At 48.1% G+C, this 12,228-nt stretch overlaps 1 protein-coding gene across 2 annotated transcripts in view; it reads right to left on the bottom strand.

The window, feature by feature from the left end:
• Window positions 1-482: 482 nt before the first annotated feature.
• Window positions 483-12,228, bottom strand: part of WNT2 (Wnt family member 2) — a 47,685-nt gene continuing 35,939 nt past the window's right edge. Inside the window, exons 5-6 of one of the 2 annotated variants that reach the window (XM_082693069.1) lie at window positions 4,752-4,874; window positions 483-1,922 (exon numbers count right to left, since the gene is read on the bottom strand). In XM_082693069.1, the coding sequence (XP_082549195.1) occupies window positions 1,915-1,922; window positions 4,752-4,874 (131 nt within the window). In that variant the 3' untranslated portion in view covers window positions 483-1,914. Of the gene's footprint in view, window positions 4,875-12,228 lie in introns of both variants that reach the window. The other variant, XM_082693068.1, reaches the window with a different exon arrangement.

The raw sequence follows: 12,228 nt of genomic DNA, 5'->3' as shown, positions 1-12,228 counted from the left end.
TAGCACCCATGGTCAGGATACACAGATTTCAATTCAGGGGCAAGGGACCTTGTATGTTTCTAATCAAGGTGAAAAAAATACCATTTTAACCAAAAGCAAGCAGTCTACATGGAAAGCAATAATTTGGAGAGGTCAGCAGCGTGGGTCTAGCTGCTGTGGAGAGACACTGAATTTATGAACACAGCCAAAGCATTCTGGCACCTAGAGGGGGTAAGCACTTAAATGGCAACACCAGGTGAAAATGTGGAATAATCCCTCAGTCAGGAACAGAAGCCTTACCCATGAGTTCACACGAGTATTTATCAGTAAGGTAAGCCAACAGTCCTCCCCGAAAATCTTTACAAACTTGAAAGCCACCTCTTAATAATGTTGTATAGGAAGTGTATTCCTGAGAGAAGACAAGGGAATAACTCCCATAACCCGCAGGGATTTCTTTCCACTAGGGGGTTTAGCAAGACTATCACAAGTTTAAAATAACAAAGTCAACACTGAAAATTCTCTTTATTATGTTTTGATTTCACAGAAAATGTAGACTTGTAAATAACAATAGTTCTTTGTAACAATCTGCGTGACACTTTTATTAGCTCATGGAAGTGGGAGGTTTGGTTAGACAGGAATCATGTGAATATCAGGGAAAAAAAAAACTAGAGTTGGAACAACTATGATTTAGAAAAATAATAATCATGTTGGGCTTTGCAGACCACCTGTCACCTTGCTGATCCCCTGAAAAATGTAAAGAACATTCTCATGGATGAGTGAGAATTTTCTCTGCCTAGCTAAGGAGAACGGCAAAATAAGCATGCCTTTGTGAGCTTATACCAGCGGGCTGTTTTGCAGAAAGTCAGCGTAGACCTGACAAAAGCAATTCACCAGCTTTAGAACTGGTGAGGTTTATTTGTTAAGAGTATGTTTCTTGCTCTTAAGAGAAGGAAACCCAGGTTGAAGTACAGTAAACAGACACCAAAGGATGGTTCTGGTCGATTGGACGCCTCTCTGAGCCTTTATTTGAAGAGCAGGCAAGAGGGGAGATGAATGTTCTTCAGCTGAGCGAGACAACACCAGCCCCGGGCTAACCTTTAATAAATGAGATGTAATAACAATATCTTGGCCTGAAACTGCCATCGAGGACAAGTGCATGCTCAGTCATGTTGGCTGCTTCAGAGGGAGCCCTGCTTGAGGTTTTGTAGAGCTGATGGAAGATTCCTTAATAAATTAATCGGGCTGAGAAATGTCAATGTGGAGTTCGATTTTCTGACTCAAAAGCTACTTTCTTTGAAAAAGAAATGTGATACCTGATGTTATTGAGCTCCGTGGTAACTCCAACAGAAAGGAATATGGTTCTGACGATCGAGAACATCTCTTGAAATAAACCTGTGCAGCCTCGCACAGAACTACACCATGGGCAGGGAGAATGCGGGTAGTGTCCCGAGGCTCTGCACCTCTGGGCCTCCCGATGCCCCCTCGGGGAGGGGACAAGGAATTGACCACAGGAGGAAGGGCGGCGGTTACCCACGGGAGCTGAGAAAGCCACTCTGCTCTGTCACCAAGTTCAGCCAGTCACTTGGCAACAGCCACCTGGCTCTTTCCCTCTCAAGTCTTTTCCCCACCATCCAGCCCCATACAGAATATGTTGCCATTTGATAGATCCTTCGGGAATGTTCCTTTCAGTCTGGTGATATCCGTATTGTGCCGGGGCCTCCATCCTGGAGGGGCACAGAGCCACGGTTGAGTGTGGTCCTGGCCCTTGGGGTTCTTGTGCTGGAGCTTGAATGTGAGAGGCTATCCTAGGGTAACCAGGATGCACCCCGACAAGGCGTGCTCACAGAATACACGGATCAGTCCTGTCCAGTCTTGCGAAGTGCAGACCAACGTAGGAAGGCACAATGACCGAAGAAGACAACTCATTTGCTAAGATCAGAGACCTGTGCGGATGATATCTTTATTGTAGAAGACCCCACCGAGTTAGTTGAGATCTCCCCTCATGTTAGAACTTTTCTGGGTACTGCAGAACATTAGTGAGCATCCTCTTGGGTCTAGAAATCTTTGTTTTATAGTAAGATTTTCATTGAGAGGGAATTTGTAAGGGATCTGAACTGAGCAGATTTTTTCATTTTGTTTTGGGTAATTTGTGCCACACATTCCCTTAAAAGCCTCGGGTAATCAAGAGCTCAGTATGACTTAGAATCATGCTGTCTCCATCCTCCAAACCCTAAAGAAAATGAGTTTGAATTTATCTTCAATGGTTTTTAAATGTTTTCCCTTAGTAGTGGAGATTTCCTCTTTCAGAAGTAAAAGCAGATAAAAATACTTCACTCTCTTATTGTGCCCTCGGTGATGGCCACACCCACCGCCACTTGAGATGGCTGCCATAGCCTCCCTTACAGATTAGGAAAATTTGTGCCCCTGCTCATTATCAAGAAGGCTGCATCTCAGCATGAAATCAAAGTCAGATCAAAACATCCCAGCAATGAAAAGAAATCATGACCATCCCCTTTGGATACTAAATGACTTAGAATCCACTTGGGTTAATTCTGAGACAAATTAGATAAAGTGCTTGACTTTCCTACTCCTCTGTTTGCCATGGAGATGGGGGGCAATGGCAGATAAGTGCACAGAGGCCTTCACCTCTCTTGGTCTCAGCTTCCCCAGATACAGAGTGGAGGGAGCTGAGATGTCCTCTTAGATCCTCTCCATTTCTATATGCACCCATGGAGTTAAGATTTCATAGTTCACCCAGCAGGCAGAAGGGCTGACAGCTGTGGGACCATTGTGCAAGTCCCCTCACCACCCCCAGAAAGGCGTCCACAGGCAGCTGCAGTGTAACTAAGACCGTCCACCTGCCTGGACTTCCCACTCACCCCTGAAGGCCCACGCTGAGCTCAGAGCAACTCTGTCCTGCTCCACTCTTCCCACCCTCTTGACTCCACAGAATAAGAAGAGGATAGAGCTACTCGGGAAAAATCAGATGACAAATTTTGGGGTTTGGAAGTGAAGGAAAGGAGATGAATTCTGTTCGTTTTGACAAGGGCTAGGAGGCAAGACTTAATTCTGGCCAAGGATCCCAGCAGGTTGTTGTCCGTGAGCCTCCATCTAGACATCCTGCAAGGACTGAGAAACTGAAGACCAGGCTTCCAATGAACGAGTGAGCCTCAGTCACCGGGCACGGGGTACAGAGATCGCAACATCTTCTTAGTAAATGCGAAAAGACCACACTGAGAACCAGAACCTCACTGTACCAAGGGGATGAGAACTATCTTCAGATATTTCACCTTTCTTTCACTTACTTTGCAAAATGGGGTGGCAGCTTCTCTATTTTCCCTGAATGTCATCTTTTGTCTCATGGCCGAAGCCAGCCACAATTTGCACAGTGATGTTGCCATAATTATAGCTGGTCCCTTAAATATAGTCTCCAAATGACGATTTGTTTGCAATATAATACACTAGGGTTGCCAACTATATAAGCAAAGCTGTGTGTCATTTGCTCTGGGCTCTGGTGTCTTGTCATCTTGTCAGCTTCAGATGAACACAATTCAACGTGACAGCTCTTTTGAACATGCTTCAAGGGGGATGGGTAGAAGCTGGTGCTCCTCGGCACACGTGGCCAACTCGTTCTGGGCATCTGTTTATGGTGCAGGCGTGGCTTAGCTCTGGAAACCTCTGTGTCAGTGTGCTGGTTCCCTGGTCTTGTCATCCCTGAAGTTTTCTTTCTCAAAACCATTTTGTCTACAAAATTCCACAGGTCACATGCACCATACCAGACAGAAATATCATTCCCTCTTTTTTCCTTATGTGTACAGACACATTTTCTGATATTCCACTTACTAATTTATTTTCCTCCATCTTCCCTCAATAGGTAGAGAACACTGCCAGATCATCAATCTTCTTTTAAATTCCTTTCAGATCCTAAGGAAGAAGTCTCATTCCTTAAAGCTTCTTTATATCAAGGGGACAGTAATGCAGAGCAATTCCTTTCTGAGGCTCTTGCAATTGAAAAGATTCCAAACTGTACCAAAGGACAATGGTCCCACCTTGTCACATCAGACTTTAATAAGGCAATAAACGCCTTGAAAAATATGCATTTGAAACCTAAAGTTCATTGAAAGCCATTCTTCTACAAGCAATTACCAATTAACCCTGGAGGGGTTGGCTGTGAAAATCAATTGATCGGGCAGAAGCCTTGCTTGTTCTTTTCAAGATTTAAAGTTAATTCAGTGGCAATTGGTCCTGCTGTCTTTATCCTCCAGAGCGAAGTACAGAATTTCTCAAACTATGAGCATTTATTGTGAGACACAGAAAAAGCTCCTTTGGGACACTCTTTCCCTCTGGCCAAGTGCTCCAGAAAGAGGAAAGGTCTAGGTGGGTGGAGACTGGGATCAGCTAGACAACCCCCACCCCGCCGCCGCCCCCTTCCCCTCTTAGCAGTCAGTCCCCACCAGGAAGAGATGTGCCCCCAGAATGCTGGAAGTCGGGGAGGATAAGGCATGCTTTATGTGCAGCATGTGGCCCCTGTCCTGGGGCCCTCAGGGAGGGAGAAGGAGCTTCTGTTGAGACAAAGGTCACATGCCTTAGGAAGTATCTCCCCGAGAAAGCCCAGAGGCCCGGAGTCTTTGCAGGAGGCCAGGTGGGCGGGGCCTTCCGCCGGCATCATGTGGGAGCTGCCCAGTCAGCGCTCTTGGGGGCCTTGCACGTGTGCACGTCCAGGGCCTCCAGACAGTCCTGACAGCGCACGGCACAGCACCAGTGGAACTTACACTCGCACTTGGTCATCCGGGTGACCCGGGAGGTGTCGTAGCCTCTCCCGCAGCACATGACCTCGCAGCTGTCCATGCCGCGGGAAGTCAGGTTGCACACTCGGCCTGCTGTCCCTGGGGAGCCTGGAAGACAAGCCGGGGAGGGGTCACTGAGAAGGTGTGGGCCGAATACAACAGGCCTCAGGAGTGGGAGAATCCCTCCTCTGGGATGGTGCCCGGCCCCATGTCACCACAGCCTGGGGCTGAGCCCCTGTGCTGAGGCCCAGACAGGGTCTGTCATGCCCAGGCACCAGGCTGCTGTGAGTGAAGCCCTGCCCACAGGGCCAAGTCCAAGAAAGACTGATGCGAAACTTTGGAGCTGCCTGGGGCAACTTACCTCTAGGGCTCCCACTTCTGAGCTGGATAAACGTTTTGAGTTTAGCCCTACCCAGCCTTGCACAGGTGGATCACTGAGTGTGCAAGGCCAGCTCAGAATGAAAGAAGGATCTATCCTAGCTCCCTCCCACCTGCCCTCAAACCACGTCAAGGAAGCCATGACCCAGGTTCAGAAGTTGTCAGAACTCCCTCAAAGGGAGGGGATTCTCTCTCCCCAGACCTGACTACCCTGCCTTATGTGAAAGAGGAGAGAACTCTGGCTGCTGAGGGGGAGGCGTGGGCATCGTTGGTGTAAGACCTTGAGGAGGGAGCGACGCCCGTCTGCTTTACCACAAGCACTATGGGCCAGTGGACCATCTATAGGTGTGTGAGGCTCCTGGGCAAAGCCAGGATGCTAAGCCTGCAATGAACAGAAGTGGCTTAAAAACCTACTGGCAACTACCACTGGAACATTGTCTTAGTTATTTAAGGTGAGGTTTCCTAAATGGCTATTCATTTTTATGTATTTGTGTCTGAAAAAGACTCTCAAAGACAGGGTGCCTCTTCATGTGTTCTATTCCTGGGGAAGCACCGGAATTCTTCCATAAGAGTTTTATTAGACAACAGAACAAAATGTAGTGGGCCTTTGTGGGGAGTTTGCTCAGCTCAGAAGGATCCTTTCTGCTTCTTCTCTGGCACAGAAATGGACACTTGGCAGCCATGTTGAACACCATCACTGGCTCTGCTGGTGGCAGGTGACTGGACAGGGCATGGGGACCTGGCTTGTGCCAGCCAATCAGGTAGACTTCTCTGGGGACTGGCAGTTTTGCGGGAGCTAGGCGGTCGTGCCAAATACATATTCAATAGCCCCTGGCAGCTATCCACCATGATGAAGTGTGTGGGCAAGTGGAAGTCTACAGAGAAGTAAGAATGAGACGGATGTACATAGACAGTGAAGACAAGACATGGAAAGAGGTTGCCGCCCAGATTCTGGACTATCTTCCTGGAGCTGCTTCCATATATCCCTGAGGCCTGGCTGCCTTCCAACCTTTGGGTTCCTAGAGATTCTGTATCCTTATGATAAATTTCCCCTCAGCTTAAACCACTCCGGTTTCTATTACTTGCAATCAACAATCCTAAATAATTGACAAACTGAGAGAAGCTAAGCTCCTTATTTAAAAAAAAAAAAAAAAAAGTGTGTCAGGATGAAAAAGACAGGGTCTTCATTCACTTCCAGTTCCTCTATCATTTAACAAGAAATTTCTCCTGCTTCATAACTCCTGCCCTGCCTCGTGACTCTCTTTGTTTACCGCAATCCAAAGTGTGTTCCAATTATCTACATAAATGTCATGCTGCCCTGCCTGTCAAGAATGACCCAGGAAGCAGCCAGGTTCCAGCAGGCCGTGAGGTCAAGAAGAGGAGAGGCTGGGCAGAACTTGTTCTGCGTGATCAGGCCACTGACAGCAGGAAGACAGGCAGGGGATTTCATGATGACCGGAAGGATGGCAAAGGGCTGGGGTCAGGGGGGAGAAGGGGGTCAGCCAGGGATGGCCAGGAGCCTCTATCGTGCTGAAGCACACAGAAGAGGCAGCACGCGGTTGGGGGCAATCATCAGGACAGTGCTCAGAATTACTGACTGGACAAGAAGGACTGCTTCCTAACAGCACGCCTGTTATTTCATTCAACAAACATCTAATGAACACAAACATGTAAGACACTGTGCCGACTCTTTAGAGTTTTTGGGTAGTGGTGGTGGAGTGGTAAAATAATTAGAATCCACTTCCTGTTCTCTGAGCACTCATACTATAATGAAGAGATTACTCCGTAAAGAGGTACCCACACTACTTTAAGATAACTCTTCTGTTTGCTGAAGACCTTCTGTAACCTCCAGGAGAGTTTTGGGCAAAGCAACACTGGAGGCAAACTCACGATGGTAGAATCAGGTTATTTAGAGCTTGGACACATTGGGATCCAAGTCCTAGCTTTTGCGATCCATCAGCTGGGTGATCTTGGGCAAGCTGTTTCATCGCAGTAGATGTCAGTTTCTTCCCTTGTGAATCTGGGATAAAAATGGAGTTCCTTCCTCACAGGACTGTGGTGAGGAGGGAATGAAATCCTGCAGGAAAAACACCTGGCAAATAAGGGCTCAGTGAATGTTACCCTTCTACTCATTAGCCAGTTTATTGAGTGCCTACTATGTGCTAGGCACAGTTATGGGAGCTTGGGATATATCAGAACAAAACAGAGATCCTGCTCCGAGGAGCTTATGTTCCAGAGAGAATGAGTCAAATATATAGTCATGATAATGAGTGTTATTAATACCAATAGCAGCAAACAGGGTCAGAAAAGGAGCTGTTACTAGCACAGTTTTACAGAGGTGGCTTTGGAGGTAAGATGGAAAGGATAAGTAGGTCTGGAGGGAGAAGGGAGCAAAGGGCGTCTTGGGTAAGACAGAACCTCCCAGCAGATGCCCCGGGGTGCGTTCGTGGGACGCAGAGCCAGTGTGGCCGCGGCACAGGCGTGGGGAGGCAGGGGTTCAAGGCCTTCCTGCCTTGCTACAGTTTGGGTTTCATTCCATGGTGAGCAGCAAGCCTGTCCAGATTTGTCATCAGTGGAAAGCCCGTCGGCATGGGGCGGGGAGGTATCCTTGAGGAGCTGGTTAGTCCAGGCAGGGGACGATGAGCGTAGGACAAATACGTGATGGGTGCAAGGGGGGACAACCACTAGGACTTGGGGACTCACGGAATTGAGGGCAGAGGGTTAGGAGGGAAAGACTGAAAACGGAGCACTTGGCTCAACACGAAGGAGGTAACAGGCACCCTCTGAGGAGAGCTGCTGTAGCAGAACCAGAGGACACAGCAGCGATCTTGTGGGGTGAATGGGGGTGAGGGCAGATGGGCACGGAGTGTGGCCAATTTTCACTTGGTGGCAAAGCGGACAAAAGAGCACGGCAGCAAGGACTGATGAGTCTGAGATGGGACTTGAAGGTTGTTTTAGACTGTGAAATTTATGGGTGGTTTTTTTATGCAGCAGTAGACATCAGACACAATTCGGTAGGTTCTAATTACATAAAGTACGAAAGTGGGAACAATCCCTCTATGCTATTAGAACTCAGGGTAGTGATTTCCCTTGGGAAATGGTGAAAAGGGGCATGAGGAGGTTTCTGGAGTATCAGTCCTCTTCAGGTCTTGGTCTGGACATAGATTATATAGGTGTGTTCGTTGGAGACCATTCCCTGAGCTATACAGGTGGTGTGCACTTTTCTGTATGTGTTTCATGTTCTAGTAACGAAAAGAAGAGGGAGGAGGCCACAGAGGCAAAACCAGGAAACCAGCAAAACTCTGATATGTGAGGAGCAGAAAGGTGTTTAACCTGGCTAGAGGGCAGCATTCAAAGGAGAGTGTGGCGAGAGCAGAGGCGGGAAAGGTGAGCAGAAGCCGGGATGTGGAAGGCCTTGTGGGACAGGTGAGGGCGTAGAAACTCTAACCCAAGGACAGAAGAGGGCTACTGAGAGCTTTTACCCAAAGGGGGACATGGTGGATTTACATTCAGAAGGCTCACGGTGGGTGCTGGGGTCAGATGGGTTGCAGAGGGCCAGGGTAAAGGCAAGGAGCCAAGTTAGCAGTGAAGTGCCTTGGGGAGGACACAGGGTGACCGGGACAAGGACGGTGCTAGTGGGGGTGGGAGAGGTTAAAGGGTTCAGGGGACTGTGGGGGAGGCAGGATGGGCAGGACACAGAGGGGGAGGGTCAGGAAATACTCCCAGGCTTCTGGCCTGAGTGACTGGGTTTATGCTGGTGACCTTCCTTGGGGTGGGACACCTGGAGAGGGGCAGGCTTTGAGCCGAGATACTGAGTTTTATTTTCAACGCATTGACTTTGTTGTTGACAGTGGTTCCTCCAGGCAGGAACATTCACTGAAAATACTCTTTGGGACTCAGGAGAGAGGTCAGCGTGGAGATGCAGAGTGGGAAATCTTTACCTCAGAGGTAATTGCTGAGCCATGGTGCAAGGGAGACCCCCCGACCCCCCGCAATGGGTCCTTCACCTGCCTCCCCAGAGGCTGCTGAATTTTCACCTTTTTGTGTTTTTTTCCATAAACCTGCACACCCATAAGCATTCTTCACTTCCACCAATATGCTTTCATTAAAATAAGAATGCACGCAATTGGAGTTTTCTCCCCCTTGGTTCTGTGAGGTGTGTATGTGTGTGTTGGGGTGGGGGGTTGCGGTTAGAAGAGGGAGGTGAAGAGTCTTGTTCCCGAATCAGGCTATGGGCTTTTTTACTGATATCAAACTTGGTGACCTTTCCCCGGTGGCCTGAAGCCTAAGAAGGTCCTGAGCCAGTGGTCTGACCAGTCGCAGCGATAGTTGGGGTGTTTTTGTCCTTCAGATGCAAAAAGTTGAACCAGACTCTGAACAGGAGGGCTCAGGGAAGTGACCTCAGTGACATCAAATCTCTGAGGTGGTCAAAGTGATGGCCACTGACAAGAGCTTAACTCAGAAGTGGTTTCAGTCAAGGAAACAAAGCCTCTGGCACTGAGATCTCAGTAGCTCAGCATTCGGTTACAGAACGCCAGAGAACACTATTCATCTGGACACACCACTCTCCACTGGCCGCCCAAACCAGGCACAAGGAGAGCCCAGGAGGAGGAAGAGGAGAAGGGTTTTTGAAGGTTGAGAGCCACTGATGTGAGAACAGGGGTCACAGCCTGGAGGAGGAATGGCCTCCTTTGTGAGGACCCCAGGCTCCCAGGAATGTGCCAGCCAAGAGGTGCAGGGTGGCTCTGTCGTCTGGGGAGACCACGAGGCTACAGCACAATGGACTACAAATTAGCTCTTCTTTTGGGGTTTGCATCTAAGTAGATTTAATGACAGACTGTAGGGAAGGAAAGCAGTTTTGACACTTGCTATCATTCAAGCAGAATATAGAGCAGTTTCACGAAAACCCTGAAAAGAACATTTCTAGGGTGCAGAATTTATACAAAATTTGCTGGCACTGCTTTCCTTTACCGGACTGAAAATAAAGCCCCATTATCAATGATAGCGGAAAGCCACCGCTGTCTTAGGGACCTCCCACTGTCCTTTCCAAAGCAGAAGATATCACCATTATTCTTAAAATAGGAGGTAAGAATAAAGACTATAAATTGTGTGTGTGTGTGTGTGTTGTGTGTGTGTGTGTGTGTGTGTGTGTGTACCTTGTGAAAGGGACCCTCCGAGTTCTATGATCTTCCTGCTTGTTTTAGTTCTAAATATTGAGACATACACTTCTAGATCTCCCCCGCCCAATGCTATACCATTCATTAATGAGTCAATCCTCATTAGTTAATTGGTGGTCCTGCCTGGACCCCAGCAGGAAGCCCCAGATTAATAAAACGAGCTCCAACGTCAGCCTGAAGTCCAAAGCCCGTGCCTCCTTGCCTTTTTCCTCTCTTCCCCTCATTCCTCTTGCCCTTGCTTCCTTGCCCTCTGCCTTCTTTTCCATCCTCTTTCTCTTCTTTTTGTTCATAACTGGAGCCAACAATTATGGGGCACCAACACGGGCTAGGGCCTATGAGAAGCATTTTGCCTGTATTATCTAATTTAATTCCTGTAAGCTTAGAAAGTAGGGTCTGTGATTACCAGTTTGGAAATGGGGGAGTGGAGGAGGGGGAGGAACTTGATCACACAGCGGGCAGCAGGCAGGTCAGGAAGGCTTGTGTAAGTCCAGAGCTCAAGTTCTTGACCGTGGCGGCATCTGGCAGAGAGCACCAGCCCACAGCCCTGCCAGATCCCAGGAGGATGAACTTTAAAACCCTTCCTGCTCTCTCCCCTCACCCTTTTAGCAAATGAAGAACTTGCAAAGGTCCTGATGCGTAATCTTTTTGGAAGGGACTTTTTCGCCAGCATATGCCATGCCACAGACAGTGAAGACGCCTACAGTTACATGAGAATGAGAAAGGCTAGTTAGCCTGCAGTTAGTGGCCTCCATGCATTGTCCCTGTACTCGGCGCCCCGCTGAACTCCTGTCACCTTTTTGAGGGACAAGACCATTTTCTCTGTTTTACCAACATGCACGCCTCCCAAAACCTCAAGGTGGTTTTAACTTCCGTCACTGATGGGGCTATGGTTGAAAACATTGGGAAGAACTCTCGCTAAGCACAACTTTCTGATTCAGGAAAGCCAATAGCACCAATTTGTCTCTCACCCAAAACAGCATGTCTTAGCCTGTCCCCTCACCTAACTCTCCCCTGGACTTGACTTTAAGATTTGCTGAGACATGTCCTAACCCCAAATGGACCTTTATAGGTAACATATCTGCATCTTACAGCATCCGCCAAAGCTCGTGTGGTGGGCTTTACAAATACTTCAATGGAAGTTTTAAAAATATTTTGAGTAATGGCCCTATCATTAGTTTCCCAAAGTGGTATATGGTAAGAAGATAAACACATATGAGATGTGTTTCTTTAAAAATCATTCTTAAAATCATTCAAAAATCACATTTCTTTAAAAATCATTCATAGTGATTTATAATGTTATTTCCTACTGCACATTGATTTACTCAGTTTACCTAAGATAAGTTGCCAGTCCGAGATCTTTTCCCTGACTTCCCTTAGGTTTAGGTCTGTGAAATGTGACCTGATGTGTGGCCTGCCTGGGTTCGGATCCCAGTTTCCAGACGGAGTGTGGCCTCAGGGAACCCAGCCTTCCACTGTCGCCTTCACACCACACTGCTAGGAGATGATCTGCCCAGACGCAGTGTCCATAAGATCCAGGCAGTCAGGAATGTCTATGCCATGGAAGGTGCGAGTTCCGGCCAGATCTTCCTTTCTCCTTCCCGCAAGTGTGGTCTTTACCCTTCACAGAGTTCCCATGTGCATGGGGGGAAAAGGAGGGTGAAGAACCAGAGTTTCTAAATCCCGCAAACTGGGACCATCGGACTCACTTTTGGTGGGGCAGTGCCGCGGGAACTTTCCAGAATCAAGCATCCCTTCCCTAGAGCTATAAAATTAATAATGGAGTCAGGGTTCCCAGTGCAAAAACATTTCTGTCTCCACCGACATGCATCTTCCTGACAGCAGAGGAGGACGGAGAGCTTTTGCTAATAGTTCCCAGATCCACACCTCTGGGACCTTGGAGGAAGGGC

Source organism: Mustela nivalis (assembly GCF_964662115.1).
Source record: "Mustela nivalis genome assembly, chromosome: 12".
NCBI classification, from domain to species: Eukaryota; Metazoa; Chordata; class Mammalia; order Carnivora; family Mustelidae; genus Mustela; species Mustela nivalis.
The sequence above is the reverse complement of the archived record's forward strand: the minus strand, read 5'-3'. Positions and strand labels throughout refer to the sequence as shown.